Source organism: Hipposideros armiger, unplaced genomic scaffold (genome assembly GCF_001890085.2).
Source record: "Hipposideros armiger isolate ML-2016 unplaced genomic scaffold, ASM189008v1 scaffold_66, whole genome shotgun sequence".
Taxonomy (NCBI): Eukaryota; Metazoa; Chordata; class Mammalia; order Chiroptera; family Hipposideridae; genus Hipposideros; species Hipposideros armiger.
The window spans coordinates 1,627,881-1,654,330 of record NW_017731416.1 but is presented as its reverse complement, the minus strand read 5'-3'; the positions used below and the strand labels follow the sequence as shown (position 1 = coordinate 1,654,330).

Genomic DNA, 26,450 nt, shown 5'->3' with positions numbered 1-26,450 from the left:
AAAGGGGGCTACAGCCAATGGCCAGGACAGACAGAACCCAGCCTGCCCCGTCTTACTGTGCTATGGCCCCGGTGTGTCTCGCACCCCAAACCAAGGCTGAACAGAACTCTGAGGTGTCCTGGAAGGGACCTTGCTCCCTAGAGCTCTTCAAGGCCAACAGTCCGTTTATCTGCTGACTCAGGTCAGCATCTAAAGAGTTTACGTTGGTTGCAGCACTATTCACTATAGCCAAGAGGTGGAAGCAACCCAAGTGTCCATCGATGGATGAATGGATAAAGAAAATGTGGTACATACAATGAAACATCACTCAGTCTTGACAAGGAAGGAAATTCTGACACATGCTACAACGTGGATGAAACTTGAGGACATTATGTTCAGTGAAATAAGCCAGTCACAAAAGCACACATACTATGCAATTCTACTTATACGAGGTACCTAAGTAGTCAAATTTGTAGAAACAGAGAGTGGTGGTTGCCAGGGGTGAGGGGCAGAGGAGATGCGAGTTATTCTGTGGGTGCAGGGGCAGGATGAGGGTTCAGTGTGCTTGTCGTTGACAGTATCATGCTTTATACTTGGAAGTTGTTGGGAGGGTAAATTTTATGTTTTGTGATATTCTGCCACAATTAAAAAAAATAATACTATACAGGAAAAAAAACAAAACCCTGCTACTTTCAATAACATACAACTGCTTTGTTGGAACAACAAACATTAATGTTAAGCAAAAAGATGTCATTCTAAAACATTAAAAAATAGAGTTCACATTGGGCCTCTACCTTTCCTGGGGCACCCATGACTCCCCTAGGTCCCCCAACTCCAATTCAAACTTAGGCTTCTTTTGATTATTGTTAAACACACACACACACACACACACACACACCCCAAGGCTGTAGAGAAATATGACAACCCAGGAGTGAGGAGACCAGGGTTCAAGTCTTCTCTCAGTCATTGATTTGATATACCTCAGTTTTCCCACCTGTCCAATGAGAAAAGAGGTTGAGGATATTGTGATTTCTAAAGTCCAGGTCCCAGGGGGAGGGTCTCTGGTCAGAGGAGGTGGTCAGTGAACGCCAAGTGAGAGCCTGCTGGACCCCTTAACTTGAGGTCAGCTGGGTGAGGCGGAGCTGGCTGGCAGATGGGGCTAGCTGGGCCTCCAGGCTGGACTTGGGCAGAGTGAGAGAAGGAAGAAGCTTTATCCACTCAGCTTGGGGCCTTCACCCAATCAGAATGTGATTGGCTGCTGGTTCCTCTGTCACCAGGTGAGGGGGGCAGTAGGCACATAGCAGTCGCCTTGGGTGTGATCATGGGATGAGACACCAGGCCTGGCTGAGACAGTGACAGGAATAAAAATGGAGCAGGGCCTGGAAGCAACGGAGGGAAGGCAAGGCACCTGGCCTCCAAGCTTGGGAAAGGGGCCTACGCCTCACTGGCAGGGCTGGGGGCCTCTGTGTTCTAGGCAACAGCAATCCCACGTCTCGGGATTTGTGTTCGGTGGGTGATCCCCTTAATCTCCTTTCATTCTCAGCTGACATTAGCTACACATGGCCATTCAGAACCAGAGAATTCATCCATGAATGCGCCACGAAGGAGAAAGGAACTAGAAATGGACTCGTGTGGGCCTCGGGTACTCTTGGAGAATTAGCGACCTGTTCTGGGCCTCAGTTTCCTCATTTGTTAAATGAGGATGAGAGTTCCTGTTGGGCCCACCATGCAGGGCTGCTGAGAGGCACACAGTGGGCATGGATTCAAGGTGGACAAAATGAGGAGCCCCTGGAGGCGTCAGAAGAGGGGGGAAGTGAAGGTTTAGGCAGAGAGGTCTGAACGCAGGCCGACTGACCAGATGCAGGAAGCTAGAGATATCTGTTTACTCCCGTTTCCTGGAATCTGAGCTGGTGAAGCCCCGTTGTTTACAAGTTCTCATATGCCTCTCTCCACCCAACCAGGACAACTGGGGTCTGAGGTCAGGGCAGGGAACTGGCCACCTGCAGCTGCCCAGGTCGGGCTGGGATAGGGGCTGGTTGTAAACAGCTGGTGCTCATCAGGGAAGCAGCTCATGTGACGCCTGTAACAGTCAGCAGCCGGGCCTGAGAAACACCCACCTTCCCAGCATGCTAGGTTCCTTGTGTGCCTGAAACCTTGTAACCCAAGAGCCAGAGGATAGCTGAAGAGGACGTCCCTCCTGTCCCCCACCCCACCCCCACCCCCTTTTGCAAAGAAGGAACTTTCTCTGGCTTGCGATTGAATGTTGGGATCAACATGAAATGGGGAAGAGCAGCCGGATTTGCAGGAGAAGCCAAGGGGGAAAAGTGACTCAGCAAAATAAACCTTCCCCGGGGGATATTCTGAACTGCTATTTTGGGGATCTGGGTGACTGCCTGCTTCTGGTGACAGGTGCTTGGTATCCAAAGCCTTGCTTCCCAATGCCAGCCTTAATATTCATGCCCATTAGCTCACCAAAGGAAGTCTAGGAGGCTTGGCAAGGAGGTCTGATGGGGGCCTGACCACTGCCTCATCCAACGTAAGACTCACAAACGGGCTCCTGTCAAAGGGGTAGCAGTGTGCCCTGTAGAGGCATCAGGAATTGGAGGGGATGCTCAAATCTTAGGGACCCCTCTCCCCTCCAGGAGCACTTCCTTCTAGTCAAGAAAGGGTGTGGGACTGGCACCAGCCTGCACCATCCTCAGATTTGGGTGGGGGTCGGGGGTTGCGGGGTGTGAAAGCGGGTACCCAATCACCTAGTGGCAGAGAGCCTGTCATTTTGAAAGCAGCCCAGTGCTAGGCCATCTGTGTTAAAAAGGCCTTCCTTAAATTCAACTGCAATTTTCTCCTTGAAACTTGATGTTTCTATTCACAGGTCCTCCTGAGCCCTGAAGCCACAGAGATAGAGGTCAAGTCCAATCCACTGTTCACTGGGCAGTCCTTGGGCTATGGGATGAGTTACGATACCCTGCCCACTGACTTTTCAAGTTCAGTACTTTCCCAGGGGATTAGAATACAGGGTATTTCCCCCTCTACTTTGATTATGCGTCGACTGCTTGCTGGATGCGACGACCAGATCTCCACACTGTTCAGGCAGAGCCAGTCCCAGGTCAGAGGTTTGTGGGGAGGAGGGTTAGAGAGGGGACAGATGCTGTCTCAGCTCCCCGCTGTCCCATCAGGATCCCAGAGAGCCCCCACTCCAGGCTTCAGCCAGGTGCTTTGCAGGTTGGCAATACCTGTTTCAATAGCTTCAGCATGTGTTTTAGTTTTACCCCAAACCCAGCATCATTCCTGTTAAACAAAAAATAACTTTTGCAGCTGAAAGCTTTTCTAAAACAAAGGGTTGATTAGGCTATATGCTATCCAGAAAAGAAACCAGATCCTGGAGCACATAGCCGGAATCACCAGCGGCAGGGCTCTGTGGAGACAACAACACGCCCGCTGTCCTGGAGTTGACTGGTTCCTTTAGGTGTCGTTTGCGGGAGAAAGCTGTAAGTTGTTCTGAAAGAATTGACATTGGCTATAGATAACGGGGGTGGGAGAAAGTGAAGTGGGGCTGGTTCTGGGACAGGTGCTGAGTCCGTAAGGAAGACGTGTTTGCTCTTTAGGATTTAGGATTAGTTGTGGGTTGACGGTCCTGAACTCGGTCGGTCATGTGTAGCAAGATTGGAGGCTTCTGGTGGTCTTTGTAACATTTGGTGGTCTGTGGCACCTGGTGATTGGGCTTCTCAGGCTATTCTTTTTAGATAATCTCGGAATTAGCCACCTGGAAGTTAATTCAAAATCCCAACATACACTCAGGAATGTCAGTCTTTTGTTGGTTTTGCCCTGCAGTTGTCAACTTATTAACCTCTCGTCTCTGTTTCACCCTCCGGCCTGCTGTAATTTAATTTAGGACATCTCAGATTTTTTTTTTTTTTTTTTTTCCCACTCTCACTCTCGGTGCCCCACATTCTGGTGCTCATGCTCAATGGTCACTGTCGCATTTCAAGAACACATGTCTATGCAGATGGTCCCAACTTCAAATAGCAATGTCCTGATCTGATGGCCCCATAAGCAGGCTGTTCTGGCTTTTACCTTGGCTTGGGAGACATGATCATGTGTCATAAAATGCTGGTTTTGAAACTGGTGATAATCTACTTATCATTACAGGTGAGAAACAGGTTGAGAGGTGGGCAAAAATCAGCCCTGCTCTCCTGCCTCCTTCTCAGTTCAGGCCTCATACTCTCCTGGCTTTCCCTCCACTCTTGCCTCCTTCTAACACAGGCGCGGCAAACTGCAGCCCACGCGCCACCTGCGGCTCTTTGGGTACGTTCCATCTCAAAAGTTTGCCGACCCCTGGAAGAGCCAATCCTGTCCTCACAACAATTTAAAAATTATTCGAGAGCCATAAATATACTTTTACATAATCAACATTATGTGAATAATATCCTTTAACAATTTTATAAATGAAACTATGATAGTTTTATTTTCATTTTCAATTTTACTTCAGAGCCACAGTTCATTGACACCTGGCGGCTCTTCCGTCTCAAAAGTTTGCCACCCCTGTTCTAACACATTCTCCAGTCAGGCAGCCAGCTATACCAGCCCCCAAATCACACTGTGCCCTTTTCTGCCATGCCTTTGTCTTTGCTGTTCTGTCTGCTTGGAGTAGCCTCTCTCGCCCCTTCTCCTCTTAACCAGCTTATACTCCTTTAAGATTCAGCTCTGGTGCCCCCTTTCTAGAAACCTCCTCAGAAGTGTTTGAGGGCCTTTTTCTTTTGCCTTCCACGGTGCCTTTGGCAGATCTCTGCCCATTTTTCATTATGCAGTGCCAGCCGCCAACAAGCAGGTGTTCAGGAAATGCCTGCTGACTAACTGAAGGAAAGGCAGGCAGAAAGTGAGGCCAAGCAGCAAAACCTGACTCCAACACCAGCACATTGCTTGGTAAACAAACGCCTGGCGATAGCTAATGGTTTCCCATGTGTATGGCTCTGTGTATGAGAGAGAAAAAAGAGAGAACCTGGTGAGTAGGGACCTTGTCCCGATTTTGCCCAGCCCAGCACCGGCACATGGAGTCATAGGCAAAGGCTGTCGCATCGTCAGGTAATCAGAAGCGTGGGGGCACTGCTTCTCCAAGGAGGAAGGCAGCTTCAGGCCCCAAAGAATCCAAAAGGGGCCGCACTGCCACCCGACTGCCACAGGACTGATGATTCTGAGCCTGGCCCCAAATAGAAGCTGGGTTGGAGAAAAACTCCGATTATTCTCAAAATAGTTTCGTGCCCCTGCCATCTGCTGCCAGACAGTCAGGAAAGGAAGCAGCATTGCACGGTTTCCTTCAGGAGCTGGCAGAGCTGTGTGCCATGCAATGGAACCCCCTCGTTTACAAACAGGCTCCCACGTGTTTGGCCTCCCTGGCACCCAGAACAAGGCTAGAGCTCTCTGGTTTCGCACCTTACTCGAAGAGGGGCTCTTGGCCATTCAGGCCTCAAAAGTAAACTCCCTAGAATGGAGGAAAGTCAACTTGGTTTTCTCCAGAACGCCATCAATCTGGCGTGGCTTCCCCACTAGGAGGTGGGTCTAAAGAGACTTCAACCTAAACCCTAGCCCTTGCCTGGAGAGAACCCTAAGAATGGTGCTGGAATTTGGTAATGTTTGTAATCTAGTTTCTGAGATTTTACTAATTCCAGATGAAATGGGACGATTCCACTGTTAAATTTTGCATTCAGTTCCTGTTAGCTGAAGAAAGCAGTGAACAAACATTTCCATTTTGACCCCCAAATGTTTCTCTCCCTGTTCAACTCTACCTCTCACCTCAAATTTCTTCCCCTTCTTTACTTTTAACAGCCATGAAACAGGCCACATGCTCAGCTTTTTGACTGGACGAATGTGCTTGTTACCCATTAACCCAAGCCCTTTCAATTTGGTCAAGGAAGAAAGCTCTTCAATTCCTTTTTGCAGCCTGTCAGTAGTGGCATATTGCCATCACTGAAGTTACAGCAATTGTAATAAACTTCAATTGTTCACTGCAATGTTCCAAATCAAATTCCACATTCCAAAGCAAGGCTTACTTTGTTTACTAAATCATCGCCAGAAAGCTATTTTGAGCCTTGGTGTCTAATTTTAAAGAAATCAAGTGGCCTTGTAAACATAGGCCCTGACCTTTGTCACTTATGGGTCCCCAGTTGAACCTATGTAAGAAACAGGGCCGAATGTTTTGTTTTAGGACTTTGGTCTTTAATCATCAGGTTTCTAAGCTGTTCCCAAAGGACTTCATTTACATTGTTTCTAAGGATGTTACCCTATTCCCAACAAGGTGCTTCCCATGCTTTGTTGGGGCTGTGACATTTGCATTACTTGAACCTTTGGAACAGGTATCAGATAGTCTAGCTAAAGATTATGTAGCTAAATTCAGGAAAATGAGTTAAATAAACTGGACTTTCTTTTCTTAGCATTTATCCCCTCAATGCAGTTACTATTTCTGTCTACTTCTTGGTTTCAATTCAACAACTAACTTGAGTCCATAGGTAAATATTTGATGGGCCCAATTGCAACAGAACTGATAGAATGATTGGTTATGTTAAAAGAACTAGCATAAAGCTTGTCATCATTCTGCACATGTTAACTGGAAAGGCTAAAGGGATGGCTGTGAAAGGTTTTATATTTGGATTTAAGTCTCAAAAGTAGCTTTTGATAATCATTACCACAATGACTTTTTTCTTCAGATTGGCCAGTGGTCATTTAGTGATATCATTATTTTGTGTTGTCCTATCACTGTTTCTCCTAAATAAAAAATCCACACACTGTGACATCAGAAAACCTGAGAGCTTGTTAGATTCAGATTTCTGTCCTCCACTTCCACCCAGCTCTACTGAATCACAATCTTTGGTGGGATTTTGTGTGTGTGTTTTTTTAAAGCTCCCCAGGGGATTCTGATGAACACTCAAGTTAGGGAACATTGATACAGATAAAGCCCACTGGTTGCCTTATTTTTCACATTTCACCAGAGTCAGCACTTGTGTACCCATCCTTCAGTGTACCTGTTAGCTGTTTTAGTCTTACAAAGCAAATGGGGTCTTGGCACTTAAGCAAAGTTTCCTTGGAATCCTTGCACAAAGGGAAAGTTCAATTTTCTTCATAATTTCAAAGTTCAAGAAATTTCTAAGAAGCAAAAAATGAAAATTACAATTGGATGATAAAAATGGAACTTGATACTAGAGTTTTTCAAAGACAAGGATAGCATTTTATTTTTCTATTCCTGACAACTCATTCATAGGGGGGTGAAGAGATAATAGAACACAATAAAAATAACATACAAACACAATTCAAGAACATTTAACCATCTATTGTAGTTGTTCTTTGTAAAATACATATGGGTAAACAGAAAATCTTTATATAAATTATGCGTAACAATCTATATACACTGTAAAACCATTGTTAAAATTCACACTAAGTTGCTAGTGCAAGCAGTGGTGTACAAAAGTGCAAACAAGGTTAGTGATGAAAAACTTATCACCAACTTACCACTTCAACACACTCTCCATTCAGCCAAATACTGAAGGCCTCGCTGTGGAAAACACTTCGCTCACTTATAAAGTCACGTGACTTACATTCACCGAGTGCTCTCGCCTCCGTATGGCAACTGCTTGAGTTCAGGTTGGGAGCAGCACCAGGGAACAGAACCCCGTGTAAAGTTGGCCATTCTGATGTAAATTCTTACACTTGATCATGAAAACAATTCCAAAGACAACTTGTATGTCAAAAACTGGAGAACTGTCACCCCCTCTTCACTCCCAAATTTTTAAAACTAAAATTAAACCTAAGCTCTCTTCCCCTATTTGAAATGCATGCTGAAGAATTCATCCATTCCAGTGCAGCTTTTCCAAAAAATAATTCTGCATGAAATCACTCAAAAGCCTTTCCAGTTTCTGCCCTAAAATCGATCTGAGGCAGGGGCACTCTGAAACAAAGTTGACTTTAAATAAGTTCGCTTACTTGACTTTGATTACTTTGGATTCTATTTAAAAGTGTGGTCAAAGCCCCAAACATCAACAGTCAGTGTATTACATATATTAGCTACTTTATGTTCTAAATTATGAGGACAAAAATGAGTTGGTTCAGAATTTTACCTTCAGTAGACCTGATTCCCTTCATACTCAGGGAACTTTTTGTCCAGGGGTGGGGTGGGGTGTGTGAGGGGGATGCCTGTAGGGTTCAGGAGTGAAAACTTGGTTTTAACAAAATCCCAGTTGCTTTACAGAGAGGCACAGTCCCGCATTCCAAGAGCTTGTTCTTTTTTTTTTTTTCCATTTCTTTTTTTACAAAGCACTAATCTGTATTTCAAAAGGACAATGATGGAAATGACCAGAAGCACCAACATGTAGTTTTGAGAATTTAGTCCTTAACTGAAGATATAGTTTTCTGAACTCTTATATTTATAGCATAAATATGAAAGGTTTATAGAAAACCCTTAATTCCCTATTAATTTTATATTAAGGAATTTGTATTTGCTAATCTCTAATTTTTCATGCTTTCTTGGAGATTTTTCATCTACTTTTACATACCGTATTTGCCGGCGTATAAGACGACTCGGCGTATAAGACGACCCCCTAACATTTCCACTCAAAATACAGTTTGTTATATGGTCGGCTGTGTGCGATTTTGCGAGTGTGGTAAAATCGCATAACAGCAAAATCGCATAACAGCCGAGCATACACCCAGCAGCGCTGCTGATGCCTGAACGGTATGTGGAATGAAGTGGGCGGGCATCGGGAGGCCACTATGGCACGGGGCAAGCACTATGGGCAGTCTATCTGAAGTGTACCTGGCGTATAAGACGACCCCCCACTTGGAGGCATATTTTTCAGCGCCAAAAAATCGTCTTATACGCCGGCAAATACGGTATGTTTTAAATGATTCAAATATACTCTAAATAAAATGAACACAAGGTATCTTGAGAGATTTCCCATTATATTAGGTACTTCTCAGTGTACTATGGTCAAATTTATTTGGCAATAAATTCTTGCAAACTTCAGTCATATAAGTGACTAACAAGACTAAAATGTCAGGTTGAATCAAATATTGAATACAGTTTAGAAAATGTGAACCTTCTGAAACTCTCAGATCATGTGAACTAGAAGTATAGTGATTTTAAATTACAGAACTTGTGAAAATGCTGGGTTTTGAATGTGGTTGATAAAATCATGTTTCAGAAGGCAAGAAGCTATTATCACAGCCATCACACTATTTTAATAATTTACAAGTAGTTTACTGGAAAGCACTATAGAGAAGAGTGAGCCAGCTGAAAACTAAGGAAAAGAAACAAAGTTCTGCTTATATGCTGTAAACCACAGTAAATTTGCACATGTACACAGGCACACAAAACTAAAATTTAGATCTATGCAGGCAATATCTGAATTCATACATCTTTGGCACTCAAAGATACTGGGTTAACTAAGCAATGGTGAAGAATATTTTTTCATTTACAGTAGTGCCTCCTTATCCGCAGTTTTAGTTACCTGTGGTCAACCACAGTCTGAAAATGTTAAATAGAAAATTCCAGAAATAAACAATTCCTAAGTTGTAAAGCGTGTACCATTCTGAGTAGCGTGATGAAATTTCCTGCTGTCCCGCTCCGTTCCACCCGGGACAGAAACCGTCCCTTTGTCCAGTGTATCCACATTGTATACACTATCTGCCTGTTAGTCAATTAGTAGCTGGCTCGACTGTGTAATGCAGTGCTTATGTTCAAGTCACCCTTATTTTACTTAATAATGGCCCTTTTTTCAAAGTGCAACAGTAATGATGCCAGCATTCAGATATGCCAAAGAGAAGCCGTAAAGTGCTTCCTTAAAGTGAGAAGCTATTATGTATAGGAAAAAACATAGTATATGTAGAGTTCAGTACTATCTGTAATTTCAGGCATTCACTGGGGGTCTTGGAACTTATCTCCTATAAGAAAGGAGTGCTGTGCTTTAGGAAATGTTTATGCCCCAATTTTTTATTTTTTATTTATTTATTTATTTTTTAGCTGAGCCATCCCGCCACCTGTTGGCAGCTCACGGCTGCTCAGCTCGGGCTGACTCGAACCACTGTTGCTCAGAGCTCAAACTCTTGAGCGAGCTCTTAACCAACTGAGCCACTCAGCCGGCCCCTTATGCCCCAATTTTTTAAAATGCTATACTCTCCATTCTAAAAATTCACTGAGATAAACTAGAATCAATTTTGAACTAGTTACCCAAAAGTATAATTAACATCAGTCATTGAAACAGGTGGGCTAAGAATCTCTTTAGAAATATAAAAGTGGGCTAAGATTTTGTATATTTAGAGTTTGGGATTTAAGATTTTAAAACATCTTTTGGACAGTGCCTGATTTATATGAAATCCAATGTTAATCTGTATAGAACAGAATTAACAGCTACAGTTTCACACTTTACAGTGGGAGCTACAAAATTAATCTATATCCCCAATACGACCATTTACCCTCATAATACTCCACAAGTGCACACTCACACAGGCACATCGGGCATATGCTTTTCCCACATCTTCTGTTTCTTGTTGGTCTCGAGGGTCTCAGTGTGTGCTCTGCTGAGCTCTGAGCTAGAAGGTAAACCCAGCGGCTGGGGAACTCTGCAGGCCCACCTCTCTGGGGCTGGGAGGAGAGCCGGCTGCTCCTAAGTGCAGTTTCTTTTCTAGAGGTCCAGACAACATGAACCTTATGTCATTGGGAAAATAGCCACAGTTTAGATATGGTCCACAAAGTGACTTTGTTTCTTTGATCCCAGTGTGAGAACTAGAATGAGAATTCTGGAGCAACATATTTTGCACCAAAAAGCATTTTTCCCCCTCTAGAGAAACCAGTAAGCTTTTTCCTTTATACTAATTTATGAGACAAATAATTAACTTCTCAAATATCACAACAGGTACCAGGAAATACTTGAAGAAAGGCCTGTCCCTGTAGGTCCTGAAGACAGTTACCATCAATAAGAGGCAGTTACTTTTAATAAGGCTTCGTTCTGTTTATCAGGACAAGAGAAGTGAGTACTTTAAACATAGCTGGCAAAATAAACCAACAGGCTGAAATGTCATTCCCTACTTTTCCCATGCTGTTATTGATGTTCCTAAGCAGGGAAGAAGCTCTTTTATTTTCGTGTAAAGGAAGCTGCAAATGAAATAGAATAGTCAAATTACTAAAACCAAATGTGTTAAGAAAGGACGTTGTTGGCTTAGCTAACTGGCAATTCCTTCCAGCCACATTCCTCAATCCTTATCTGCTTCATGTGATATTACTAATGACAGAAAGGACTATAGTAACTCTGATTTGGACAACAACTAAAGAAAACACTAATTTTCATATTAAAATTATTCTTGATGCAATTGGAGCAATCTATTCTCAATGAAGTTAGTTAAATATACTATAAAATCTTGGTTTATAACCAAGAGAGAAATCTTAAGCTTGAGAGTCTTTAAAAATACATATTTGGCACTTTCATCTTATTTTTACTAACTATGGGAATCTTAAACACATGGAAAAAAACACCTCAATTTCTTAGGAAATTAAAATGCTTTAAAAAGCTAACCAAAAATTTTTTAAGTCTATCAGTGAGGCTTGCAGACCCTGTCTCATGGCAAGTATTATGTCTAAAAATAAAAGCCTTTGTAGTGTAAAGTAAGAGCTAGCTGAGAGGAACTAAGAAAAAAGAAAACGAAACACAAGCATTCATTTTCTTTCTACCAAGAAGTAACATATGACAAAGAATGCAGGAGCTATTGGACAGGAGCAAAATCCCCACACATCTCACGGGCTGCAGCGGAACAGGATTTTTCCTCAGATATGCAGGCCTCTGCAATGAAACTGTGCACAAGATCCTACTTGTCACTCGCCCTGGGAAGTACCATTAATTATAAAGAGACTGGGAGTACCTCTAAATGTGGGGTGACTGGTGCCTGTCACCTACGTTTGGTGAAGAGGCTTAGGTTACCAAACCAGGCACCAAAGAGATGGGCTGCCCTTCAGAATTAGATAAGTGGAATTGAACTATAGGGGCCCATCAAACCAAAGATCAACCTCGTGTTGACCCAGATGTGCTTTTCTTCAGAAAGCCGATCCCACAAGGACTAGGATATGGACCCGATCGGCACTGGTAGTGTTACTGGTAAAAATACACATGATTCAGAGACAAACATGGTATAAGGTACAACCAAGCTCAACTTGTCTCCTGGTAAATGCAAAAGCCTCCAGGGGACTTTTATATTATTCTAAATATTCCGAAGCAACCTCCTTTCCCAATAACCACCTCATATGTATAATATTAAACAATCTAAATTTCAGAGCGTACTGAGCATACTAGCTAGATAAGACACATTAAAATGAAACATTTGCCCGACGAAGATGCCAAACATGAGGGTTTGTTTTATTGCATGACGTTTGCATAAGAAAAATTATTGAAAACTGTAAGGCATCATGCAATCATCGATAAGCTAATTATTAACTGTACACTTAAGATAGGTGGACATATAATCTAAAATTTAAAAACTAGTTCCAAAAAGGTACATAAAAATTTAACATGATGAGCTTTTAATTATGGTTTATATTTGTAGGTTCATGTTGTTAAAAAGTGCTTCAAATGCGCTGCTGGAAAGTTGTTGCTCTTTATAAATGGCGCTGGGGGTAATGTCAGATTATAAACTGTAAAAACTAATTATCTTTATGGAATTAGAAAGCTAACATTGTGATAGTCAAACTTACTTGAATCAGTTTTCAATTCTCACTCAGATTAAGTTGATATAATAATATTAATAATCTAAAAAACCTCTGTTTTCTAGCCAACAAAAGTCTATTGAATTCAAGTTATGCATGTTCAGCAATCAAATCTCTGAGTAGGCCTGAATGGCGAGACCTGGGCCCGATGCAGGCTGGTGTTAGTCGATGTACTGTGCCATCCAGCGGAAGCCTTCTCCGTAACCTTGCCTTTTGAGCACACTGCACATGAAAACTTCTAAGGGCCGGGTGTTCAATTCTTTCAGAGCTACACTGCCCTAGAAGAGAAGACAGATATTATGTTGGGTGATACCTTGATGAAATAAGAGCTCCATCCCCAGTAGAACTGTAGCTTTTATACGACCTAGAACAAAAGGTGACTGAGATAAAGCTATGGCTGTTTGGCGTCCGAGTCCCCTAAACACACAGGAAGCCTCCTTCTATCACTCTACTTTAGGACAGAACAGGAAAGAGGCGGGCTTGTGAGGCACACAGAATGAAAACAATCTCTAGCTTAGACAATCATTACCCGAACTGGCTTCACAAATGTTAAGAACGAGCATTCTGAGTAGGTTTATGACTAAACAAGGCGTTTCCTAAAATATGGAATTGAGTTATTAAAACGAAGACTCAAAAACAGACCACAGTCTACCTTTGTCCATAGGCTGCAGTATCTCTATACTGAGAGAATATATGTAAACCAAGGAAATTTTGTTTGTAGGACAATGGGATTTTTCAATACTAAGGTACCTCTCCCAAACAAACCCTAGTAGAAATGAAGGCAAAAATAATGCATCTTAAAACTTACTATTAAGTATATGTTCAGAAAACTCCAAAACACTCCTATGCCCAAGTTGACATTTTATTTTTATCTCTGGTGAAGTCAGGGCCTAAATATTGAACTGAGGGTTAAATACACTACTGATATGTTTAAATATTCAAGTATGTTATTTGGAGGCTAATTCTGAAAATTTATGATCAATAAAACTTTGAAATTTTTCATTTAGTTTTCCATAAGCATGAGATTTGACATTTTTGTCATCACCATGAAAAGGTCTCCTTCAGTGGTAGAAAGAACACCGGTGAGGATATTAAAAATGACTCAAATGTATAAATGACAGTCCTTTTTAAATTTGACTATAGGTGGTATACAATATGATATTAATTATATTAGTTTTAGGTGTACAACATAGTGATTTGACAATAATGTGATTCCCCCCACTAATTCTACTAAACATCTGTTACCATGCAAAGTTATCACAATATTATTGACTATATTCCCCTTCTGCTTTGTCACTCATCCCCCACGTCCTCCCTGCTCCCCTGTGGCAACCATCACCTTGGTCTGTTTTATGTGTCTGGTTTTTTTTGTTTGTTCATTTGGTTTTTTTTAGGTTGCATATAGTATTTGTCTTTCTCTGTCTGACTTATTTCACTTAACATAATACCCTCTAAGTTCATTCATGTTGTCGCAAATGACAAGATTTCATTTTTTTATTACTGCGTGTGTGTGCGTATGCGTGTGTGTGTGTATGTATGTATCTCACATCTTCTTTATCCAATCGTCTATCAATGGGACACCTAGGTTGCTTCCATATCTTGGTTATTATAAGTAATGCTGCAGTGAACATAGGGGTGCATATACAGAGGGTGCCAAATGTATACACATTTTAAGAAAGGAAAAAACTGTTATTAAAACTGTAATACAATGAATGATGCTAGCATTCGATGAACGCCATCTTTTGAGCAAATGTCATAATACACATTGCTACGTAATTCAATTCTACTTTGAAAAGTAATACATAGATAACATCTCTTAAAATGTGTGTGTGTGTGTGTGTATATATATATTTGGCACCCCTGATATTTTTTCAAATTAGTGTTTTCATTTTCTTCCAATAAATACCTAGAAGTGGAATTGCTAGGTCATAAATTTGATCTATTTTTAGTTTTTGAGGAATCTCCACACTGTTGTCCACAGTGGCTGCACCAGTTTGCAGTCCCACCCACAGTGCACAGGGTTTCCTTTTCTCCACATCCTCACTGACATGTTACTTGTTGACTTTTTGATAATAGCCATTCTGACTGGTGTGGTTTTGATTTGTATTTCCCTGATAATTAGTGATACTGAGTAAATGATAGTTTTTAACAACAAAAGAGATAATGGACTTGATAATAGTAATTTTAAGACATTTCATTGTACACATCAAACTAATATAATGTTATATGTGAATTATAACTCAATTTTAAAAAGCTAGACTGTTCCAATTGGACTAATATGCATGAGAACTGTTAGGGGTATAAACTATTTCAGAAGATAAAAATAAATAAATAAAAGACATGTATACTGTTGAATGAAATAGTCACACTTGTCAGTTTTTTTTCCTTTTACCTTTCCTGTTGTCTGACTATATAAACCAAACAACTCCCGTAACCTCTCTTCACTGATGGCTTCGGGTCTGTCGATCTTATTCCCAAGAATCAGTATAGGCACATTAGCAATGGTTTCATCGGTCATTAGTGACTGAAAAGAAAAAAAGAAAAAAAAAAGACATGGTGTGGATATGAAACCATCTGAAGGGCTTATTTTGACAAGATGCCAAATGTATATCAATGACTCATTCTCTATCATAACATGTCAGTTTTGCCGACTTTCTCTGGCAAACCTTTCCTAGATTTTAAGTGACTACAATGAACCCATCAGCCCAGTTCTTGTGTCTCCCTAAGGCTCCTTCTGTAGGTGCTCCCTCTGCTCCGTCAGCGAGGTAGTGACCAGAGCCAACGCCTTGAAAACGGGCAGACCTGCTTTCAGTTCGAGTTCTGCTGCTTTTGACTTGTGAGATCTTAGACAAATAAGCCTCACTGAAGTTCAAAGGGAATTTGGAACAGTAGCACCTACCTCATGGAGTTGATCTGAGAATTTAATGAGGTAATGTGCACAGCATGTGGCATAAAGTAGGATCAGGAATTTCCTGACCCTGTTCCACGACCACAGAACCTACCTGGACGTTTTCATATGAACAGGTATTTGTTTGCCTGCCCTGGGCAGAGGCATGGTCAGGCCAACCTTCAGTCACATCATGGACCTGCTCTCTCTGTGGCCCCCGATTTGGCTTTGCCTACGGCGCCTGAGCCCCTTTATGAAGCATCTGATCTGGGGGAGGGGACAGCGGGTAAGCTACACATGGTCCTGCTCACTCCTTGGAGTGGTGACAAAGACAACATATTATACCATTTCCAGGCTCTGGCCAACTCAAGAAACTGGCATCCTAGGATGCCCAGGGACTCAAGACCAAGTCACTCCAGGAATAGGGCAGACATAAAATATACTACAAGGGCATGCTGCACAGAGTGACTGAAGTCTTCAGGAAGTGTTAGTACTTCCTCAATAGCTACTCCTTCTGCATCCTAAGTAATCACTGAGCTCCACAAGTTGCCTGGAGTTACATCAGAGACTGTAGAAAAGCAGCACTCTGATACCTACATCTCCAACTTATTTCCTCAGCTTACCAGAGTGATACAACCATGTTTAGTTTGAATTATTTAACTTACATCAAGTTCTTCTTTTGATTCCAACAGTCTTTCATGGTCTGCACAATCCACCAGAAATACAATGCCATTGATAGCAGGAAGGTAGTTTTTCCAAACTCTTCGAGCTGACAAAAACAATTAGGAGTTAGATTTCATTTGCTGGTCAAACCTAGCAGATTGCTGATGAAAACATAAGATATCAGTTATCCCATAGCTGCAGCTCTTTCACTACATAGTCAATCTTTTCCCATGTCGCCAAAATCTTTCCAGAAGAAATTTCAGGCTTTCCTTGATTGGGGGCAAGTCAAATACTTTACTTTGCCCCAATTTTCCCATGTTAGATGTAGAATTAATGTCTGCTACCAGTAGACAATGATGCACATTAAGTTCATTGGAGAACCACTAATATTTTTATATGCAGTATTCATTTTCTGGTAGAAGGAAATTACTATCAGGTACAGACTTGTTAGGTTAAAATAATAAAAGCAAACTGTTCTACTCATAACAGAAATTAACTAAAGTCTTTGAAACCATTAGGGTAATTTTTCCCATGACACTTTTTTTAGAGGCGAAACACTTTTGGGGATACCCCAGAGGAAAATATTTTTTTTCTCTGACTTCAGTTTTATGACCTATCTTAAAAATAATAAAGAAATTAAGTCTCATATAAGCTCCATTAGGTTCTAATTCTCTCTAATCATTACATTCCAAAAATTACGTATATTTCAAACAATTATTACGTATCTTTCAAAAGTGCTTTCACTAGCCCCAACCACTTAAAATCTGTTCCACTGTTTATCATATAAGATTTATAGAATGCCCACCAACTTTGTACTACTTATTTATGAATTACTATGTGCTGGGTACTGCCAAGTCCTGTTGGGGATATAAAAAATGAACAGGATTTTAGTTCCAGAAAGTTCAGGAGAGGAGATAAGACAGTCTTTCCAAACTTGCAGACATGCACACAAATGCACTGAGTGCTGTGGAAGTATAGCTGAGAGCACGTCTAGCTGGGAGCAACTCTTAGGGAAGGCAGCAGCACTTACACTGGGGCCTGAAGGTGGGTCATTCATGTGCAGGTGGGGATGACATGAGCAAAAGCACAGACGTGGCAGAACACCAAGAGGGTTTGGTTTGGTTCAAGTAAAGAAAATGGGAGGGGAATAGTGGGAAATAACTCTTGAAAAGTAAATTGGAATTTGATCATAGAAATCCCAAATGCCATGGCAAAGGGTTTGGCCTTTAATTTGTAGGAATGAGTTAGCCGCTGAAGGTTTTTCATACAGAGCAGTAACATATTCATAACATGATTATGATAATACGTGAGAGGTGGACTGAAGCAGAGAGAGAACGGAGGCTCCATTTTGCTCATATGCTTTACCACCAAAAACAATCCAGACTTAAATTGACCAGGAGTATCATAAAAATCACGCTTTGCTTTTAAAGCATTTATATGGGGGCAATAACTTCTAAATTTTAAGTCTACTCTGGCCTTCCTTGAGTAGAATGAGATTTCATTTGCTGGAACAAAATGGTCAAATTTTCATTAAGTTAAAACAAAGCTACTATAAGAGTAATAGAATCTTACCTTGAACATGTCCACCCAGATCAAAAGTTGTAAAGGTCATGCCAGCAATGGTTAGTTCTTCTGAGGCTAAATAATAATAAAAAATATCTTTACAACATGAAAATCAGAAATCCATCCATGGTAAATATTGCTACTTAATATTTTAAGTTTGATTTAATTGTTTGATTTAACTGTAAAGAAGGTCAAATCAAAATAATTCTTTGATGTAATTAGATATACTCCAATTCATACTGATACTAGAACCCATGTAATGGTAATATTCAATTCTAGTATTCACTACCCACCACAATCCAACACTTATTTATTTTTCCCTCCCTATTTCTCGTTTGTTTGTTTTTAGCTGGGCCATCCTGCCACCTGTTGGCAGCTCAGCAGAGCTCAGCTCAGGCGGGGCATCAAACCGCTGTTGCTCAGAGCTCGCACTCTTGAGCGAGCTCTTAACCAACTGAGCCACTCGGCCGGCCTCTTGTCTAAATATATTAACGTTTTTCAGCAAGAGAAATAGGAAGGGGCCGACCAAGTGGCTCAGTTGGTTAAGAGCTTGCTCAAGAGTTTGAGCTCTGAGCAACAGGGTCGCGGGTTCGATTCACAGCCCGAGCTGAGCTGCTGCTGAGCTACCAACAGGTGGCAGGATGGCTCAGCTAAAAAAACACAAAAATTTATATATATATATATTTTTTGTTTGTTTGTTTTGTTTTTGTTTTTTAGACAATTTGTTGTGAATTCAAGAGACTTTCAACTGAATAATTTTCCTGCAAGTCACCTTAAATGATATAGGTGAAATAAACAATTTTTTCTCATGTCTGTCATATTTCACAGGTGACAGTCTTTAATGACAAACACAATTATAATAAAAAATTCTGGCCATTATTTCTTCAAATATTTTTCCTGATCTCGACCTTCCCCTTCTGGGAGTTCAATTACAGGTTTGCTGGATGGCTTGATATTGTCCCACAAGTCACTGAGGCGCTCCTCATTTTTTTGTTTTTTTTTCAGTGATTTTTCTCTTTGCTTCATTTTATAATTTCTATTGCACTGACTTAAGTTCACTGGTCTTTCCTTCTGTAGTACTGGCACTATCTAATTTGCTGTTAATCCTATCTAGTGAAATTTTCATTTCAGATATTACATTTCTCTCCTCATTATGTTCATATTTTCCTTAAATCCTTGAGTATATTCATAACAGCTATTTTAATTTCCGTATCTGCTAATTCCATTATCTTTGCCACTTCTGGGTCTGTTTCTTCTGATTGGCTTTTCTCCGGTTATGGATTATACTTCCCTGCTTCTTTGTATGTCTAGTAATTTTTTGATTGGATGCTAGATTTTGTTGTATTCTTTTGAAGAAAGCTGGACTTTGTTCTCGCAGGCAGTTGAGTTGCTTTCAGATCAGCTGTTAAGTTTTGTTAGGGCAGAACTAAAGTAGCCTTTACTTTAAGGCTACTTTAACCCCATTACTAAGGTCTGATCCTTCTGGAGTCTCTACCGAATGCCCTGAGTGTTCAACCAGGTCTCTCCATCCTGGCTGATGGGAACATGAACTATTCCTGGTCCCATGTGAGCTCTTGGAACTATCTGGCTAACAGCTCTGCTATATTGTTCTTTCTCTAGAAACTGTTCTTTGACTGGCCATGTGGAGTTTTATCCCCTGCATGCAGAGATTGGTACTTAGCTATGAAAGTTTCTGGAGTTTTTTTCTCTGCAGAGCTCCCTTCTCTTTGGTACTCTTGTCAAGCAAATTTTAGTCACCTCAGCCTCCCCAAATTCTGGTCTCTGTCTCCTCAACTTGGAAAAACTACTGGGTTATACTTGGGTTTCCTTTCCCTGCACCATGGTCTGAAAATTATCTCTTGTAATAAAGCTTGAATAAAGAAGGATTTGTTAAGTCGCCAGCAACAGCATAGGCTGCAGCCCCGGCTGCAGTGGGTTGCCATGGGCTACCATGTGTAGCCAGCAGACAGCGTGAGCGGCCAGCAGCCGCAGTGAGCGGCCGTCCAGAAGCCGGCGACTGATCTGCCTCTTCCCCCAATTCCCCAGTGCTGTTCCCATCCCCCAATTCCCCAATGAAAATCTTAAAAAAAAAAAAAAAAGATAAAAAAAAAGAAGCGTTTGTTTTCCTTCTCTCAGGAATCAGAGTCATGTGCTAGCTTTTGTCCAATATTTTAACACAGTTGTAGTCTATATTTTTGTCCAGTTTTCTAGTTGTTTACAGTGGGAAGGCAATTCCAGACTCTATTACTCCTTCATGGCCAAAAGCAGAAGTACCCTACAATTACAATGAAAGGGTTAGCATAATTGTTAACTATTCAGAATAACAGCTAAGGCCTTAGAGAAGTTTATCTTGTTAAAAATTCTGTATATAGGATGCCAACTGAATAAATAATTAATATAATTTGTGTTCAAAGTATGTTCCTTTCCATAAGGAGAAGTTAATGTTTGGATGTGACTGGCAAACTACCTCTATGGTTACACTCCCTGCTTTGTTTAAGAAGCCCCAGTTTGACTGATTAAAATACAGAACACTATTAACATCCTGGGAAGTTTCCTCTTGCCCCATCCTGGACAATCCCCAGAAACAGCCACTGATGTGAATTCCATCATCACAGGTTAGTACTGACTGTTCCAGAATTTTATATAAAAGGTATCACACAGTATGTAATTTTTTTGTGACCTACTTCTTCCGTGAGTATAATATGCATCAGTACGTATCAATAGTTTATTTCTCTTTCTTGTTGAGTAGAATTCCATTGCTCACCCATTCTTTTTTTAATGAACATCTGAGCTATTTCCAGTTTTGGGCTATTACAAAAAAAGCTGGTATAGACATTACTGTACCAGGATTTTGATGAACACACGTTTTCAATTCTCTTAGATAAATATCTGGCAGTGGAATTGCCAGGTCACAGGATATACATATTTACTTTTTTCACATATGCTTTTTTCTTTTTTCTAAATTGGGGAACTGTGTTTTTCCAGGACCCATCAGCTCCAAGTCAAGTAGTTATTTCAATCTAGTTGTGGAGGGCGCACCTCAACGGCCCATGTGGGGATCGAACTAGCAACCTTGGTGTTATGAGCACTGTGCTCTAACCAACTGAGCTAACTGGCCGCCCCACACATATGCTTTTGATTAATTGAAAAATACAAGTTTAAAGGAATGTGAGCTGCAGGAAGCTTGAAATAGCATCTATTTTGTGCCAGTGCTTTCTCCTGGTACTTAGAACAATGTCTGACATAAAGTAGGTGCTCAATAAATACTTGTTGAATAAATAAAAGAGAGCAACATCAAAAAATTAAAAAATGACTTACACCTAATATAAGACCACTCTGTAGTCTCTTCCAATTCTGCTGTTTTTGCAGACAATTTAATATACTCAATTTCACCATGATCATTTTTTCTTTAACAGTACTGTTCTTGTATCACAATCTTATTTGCCAAGCCCCACTTTCTTCTCCTAATATAAAAAAAGATTTATCAATTTTATGAAATCTTCCTTTTCCTATTTCACTAACAGTTTTATAGATAAAATGGCACTTTGTTTTGTTCTTTCTCCTTCCTTGTTCTTGAAATATTTACTGAACTAAAAAACTATCATATTATCTACTTTTTTGATTTTATTCTTGATTTTTTATTTTATACTCATTATTAAAGCCATACTCATTATTTCATAATTAATCTGTGGATTAAGTTGTCTTTAAATTCTGTGTTTACTTGATTCATACTTTTTTTCAACAGTAAAAGTGAGGTCACAGTTGTTTATAAGTTAGAGACTTCTTTCTAATAATTTTGTCACTTTATCTTCACTTTCTCAAAAGGTACCTATTACATAACCTTATATACAGGATGGCACATATTAAGTGATTGACAGAATTATTATTAATGCCTTTCAGGTAGTCTTTCTTAAAGAAAGCACAGTCAATTATTTTCAATTGTTTTAAAGCTTCTGATAAGTGTAGCAATACATGCCCTGCTTTTTGGAATAATTTCATGGTTTTTATATTAGATATTGTTGAGGTTGTTAGGACGAGAAAAATAATTGGTTAACAACTTGAGAGTCACCAGTAAAATATAAAAGTATAATCTGTCAACTGAATAATGATTAAAATAGTAGTTTTAAAATCTGAAAGAATTTTAGTTTATGTAAATAAGGTAATGGTGACTATTTTTATAGCCTAAGCACTATCTGGCTGGCTAGACCTTAATTCTGTCATAATCCCTGAGGCAACAGCTTTTTAATTCCTCTAGCTGGAGAAGGGTGTACTAACTGATAAGAAGATATGAGTATTATTTCTAGAACTAAATATACTCCGTGGGAGTTGGGTCGCCTATTATTTACTATACTATTTTGAGAACAGGTCAAATCACCTCATCATACCTTATCCACCAAAAAAACACCCCCCAAAACAACGAAACTTCTGGTTAGAGCCTATGAGTTGGTATCACTTGATAAAGTAATGTTGTACGGAGAAATATACTTACTGGGGTGTAACGTTGGGACATGTTGTCCAAGTCTGTCATCTTTTAGCATGTGTAGCAATGTTGTCTTTCCTGCATTATCCAATCCAAGAAATACCAATTTACCAGATTTCTTATATAATCCTGCAGAGTAAGAGCTATGATTAGTCAAAGTGATATCTGACACAGATTTATCCAAATAAAATGACCTTCAATAAAACTACAATACTCAGTTTAGATATTTAGATACTTTTCCTAATTACTCTAGATTTTTGATAAACACCTATTAACCTTTTGAACTTTTAAGATTTTATAAACTGGCCTGAATAACCTGTTTTTAGTTTTGAAGAGCTATTTTAAATTATTATGATTTGGGAAATCAAATTATTATAAAACTAAACTTAAGGACTGGCCGAGTGGCTCAGTTGGTTAAGAGCTTGCTCGAGTTTGAGCTCTAAGCAACAGCAGTTTGATGCCCGGCCTGAGCTGAGCTGCCGTTGAGCTGCCAACAGGTGGCAGGATGGCTCAGCTAAAACAAACAAACAAAAACACTAAACTTGGCCCCTATCAATGAATGTGTGTGCATTACCTAAACTTATCTGCAATGTCAAAATGCCGATCCCCCTGACAATTTAGGGATAAATACCTGTGTCCTCTAAAAGAGAAATACTCATAAAATAGTTGACATCATGTATTTATGACGCTAAATCAAAATTACAGTGAGTTTTTTCAGTAAAGTTTAGTTTATTGTCAAATTTTCCTGTGAATAAGGTTAAACTATTCACAGGATTGCATTAAAGTAAGCAACAACAACAAAAAAACACGCATGTAAGTTTAGATGTACCAACCAAGCATTGATATTATAGATATAGTGATAAATAGAAGACAGCACTGACCAAACTATAGTAGACTGGCATTTATTGTAAAATTCCATAGCGAGCTTTATTATTTTCTTTAAAGATTATTTCAAAGAGAAGTTTTAGGTTTACAACAAAATTGAGAGGAAGGCACACAGATTTATGTACCCCCATACATAGGTAGCCTCCCTCATTATCGACATCACTCATCAAAATGGTATATTTTTAACCAAGGACGAACCTATATTGACACACTATAATCATCCAAAGTTTACCTAAGGGTTCATTCACCCTTGGTGTTGTACATTCTGTGTTTGGACAAAGGCATAATGACATATCCAGCATTATAATATCAAAGAGTATTTTTATTGCCCTAAAAATCTTCTGTGCTCTGCCTATTCATCCCACTCCACCTCCACTGATCTTGTTCTTGTCTCCATATTTTTGCCTTTTCTAGAATGTCATATAGTTGAGATCACACAGTATGTAGCCTTTTCAGATTGGCTTCTTTCACTTAGTAATATGCACTTAAGGTTCCTTCATGTCTTTTCATGTTTAATAGCTCATTTCTTTTCAGTGCTGAATAATATTCCACTGTCTGAATGTACCACAGTCTATCCATTCACCTACTAAAGGACGACTTCATTGCTTCCAAATTTGGGCAATTATAAATGAAGCTGCTATAAACATTTGTGCGTAGGTTTTGTGTGGACATAAGTTTTCAACTTTTGGAGTCACTTTTTTTTTAGCTGAGCCATCCTGCCACCTGTTGGCAGCTCAGTGGCAGCTCAGCTCGGGGTGGGGATCGAACCGCTGTTGCTCAGAGCTCAAACTCTTGAGCGAGCTCTTAACCAACAGAGCCACTTGGCAGGCCCCATAAGTTTTCAACTTTTGGGTAAATACCAAGGAGCATGATTGCTGGATTGTGTGTTAGGAGTATGTTTAGTTTTGTAAGAAACCACCAAACTGTCTTCCAAAGTGTCTGTGCCATTTTGCATTCCCACCAGCAAGGAATGAAAGTTCCTGTTGCTCCACATCCTCACCAGCATTTGATGTTGTCAGTATCTGGATTTCGAACATTCTAATAGGTGTGTGGTGGTACTGAAGTTTATTTTCCATGTGTTTGATTTTCTAAAACCCATAGAATTATATGAGGACATGGGTCATAGTAGCAGCTCGACAAATATTTACTCAATCAACAAATGAACTTTTAAAGACATTAGGCAATTATAGAGTCAGGCTACCCATTTTCTGATAAGTTCATGCAAAAATAACACTTAGCTCTTTACCCACATTTAAATTTAAAAAGTAAATTGTTTAAAGTTGTAATCTTTTTTTTTTTTTCCCCCTACTGAGCCATCCTGCCACCTGTTGGCAGCTCAGCAGCAGCTCAGCTCAGGCCAGGCATCAAACCGCTATTGCTCAGAGCTCAAACTCTTGAGCGAGCTCTTAACCAACTGAGCCACTCGGCTGGCCCTGAAGTCCTAATCTTTTGATTACCTACTGGACCAATAATTCTGATCCTATGGGGAAGACTATCTTCCGTATTTACTTGAGCTTGGATACTACATTAGTCCTTTATGAATTCCGACTAGGAGTTTCTTTAAACATTTCTATTTTTTAAAGTTTTCTACATAGATTGTTTCTAACCAATGCAATCCATTTTACCATCCTAACTTTAAATAGTAAAGGTGTATTAGGTAAGATCCCAAAAAGAAACATCTAGAATATTTGTTTCTAGATAGACTTCAATCTTTAAAGTGGGTTGCACTAAATTCTTACTTTGTGGTAGGCACTATTAAACACCAGTATATATTATTTCATTTAGTAGTATAACTCAAAATATGTCTTTGAAGTAGGCATTATAATCCTCCTTTTTACAGAGGGGAAACAAAGGCTTAGAGTTAACTTGCCTAAATGCTGAAGTCAGATCTGAGATTTGAACCCATGTCTGATCCCAGAGCTTTGGTTCACTTCCATTTGTGTACACTGCCTCCTAATGTTAGCCATTTCAACCTTCTTGTTCCTGAGTGTGATGCAATCTATTTTGTTATTTCAACATAATTCAGCATAGACTCATTGTTCTATAAACTGAGAAATAGATTCCAACCTGTTACAACCCCAAATCCCAGTTTGTACGAGGCACAGCAGTGTTTACTAGGAGATATCCTGGGTCCTGGCAATAGCCTCGCCATTATACTATCCCCTCACTTTGAACTAGCGTGAACAGCATTTTATTCTTGCAACCAGTTGATTCCTGATTAAGACAGAGTGACTGGCAAATTATGAATATTTTCATGTGTATTTCTGACCAGACGGTTGTAAATATGTGACAAAATACTTCATTCTAATAAAGCGATTTAAGAATTCTCTTGGAGGTAGTATAGAGAGATCTAATATTTGACCACTATAAAATAATTTGAGAAATTTTATTTTAAAAAAGAAAAAGAAAACACTTGGTTTTTAACAATTTGCAAACATTGAGGTTCAACTAAGAAATAATAGTGACAAAATTTGATCTTCTATTTTTATCCTTTCAATATATAGTAAACAAAATTTATACACTTTCCAAACAAAATTTATTTCCTTGCTTAAGATTATGTTTGTGGAGAAAGAAATATTTATAAAGGAGATACCATTGCCTAAGTGTGGCCAGTTTGAAACTATATTGACCACTCTGTAATTATATGAAAGCTTCTCTTTCTGCCAATTCACAAGATGATGATTACATGGAGACTAACCTTAGGACAAAATTTGAAAATAGAAGACCAGAAATATTTTCATGAATGATAATAATAATAAAGTTGTATATATCCCAATATAAAAGTTGTATATATCCCAATAAGTTAATCAAAAGGTTGTTTCACTTAAAAAAGGTGACAAGTCAGGCTGTCAATAAAAGAATGAGAAGCTAAGATTTTTCCTATCTTTAAAATCTATAAAGAAAGGAAGATCACTAGGCAGAATTGCTGGGTGAACAAGTCTCATTTAGCAGATTAAAAACTGCCATTTATGATACACCAGGCACTTTAGAGAACATGCATTTTTATAATAACAAAAATAATAAACTGGATTCCTGTGAAGATTAATGGAAATAAAGCATGTAAAGCCCTTAGGTCAGCGGTTCTCAACCTTCCTAATGCTGCGACCCCTTAATACAGTTCCTCATGTTGCGGTGACCCTCCAACCATAAAATTATTTTCGTTGCTACTCTATAACTGTAATTCTGCTACTGTTATGAATCGTAATGTAAATATCTTTTTGTTTTCCGATGGTCTTAGGCGACCCCTGTGAAAGGGT

The 26,450-nt window shown here is 39.8% G+C and overlaps 1 protein-coding gene across 2 annotated transcripts in view; it reads right to left on the bottom strand.

Annotated features, from left to right (window-relative positions):
* Window positions 1-12,345: 12,345 nt before the first annotated feature.
* Window positions 12,346-26,450, bottom strand: part of SAR1B (secretion associated Ras related GTPase 1B) — a 27,256-nt gene continuing 13,151 nt past the window's right edge. For both annotated transcript variants that reach the window (XM_019642256.1, XM_019642255.1), the window contains 5 exons: window positions 22,318-22,437; window positions 17,838-17,903; window positions 16,268-16,371; window positions 15,108-15,239; window positions 12,346-12,993 (listed from right to left, as the gene is read on the bottom strand). In XM_019642256.1, the coding sequence (XP_019497801.1) occupies window positions 12,877-12,993; window positions 15,108-15,239; window positions 16,268-16,371; window positions 17,838-17,903; window positions 22,318-22,437 (539 nt within the window). In that variant the 3' untranslated portion in view covers window positions 12,346-12,876. The remainder of the gene's footprint in view (window positions 12,994-15,107; window positions 15,240-16,267; window positions 16,372-17,837; window positions 17,904-22,317; window positions 22,438-26,450) is intronic.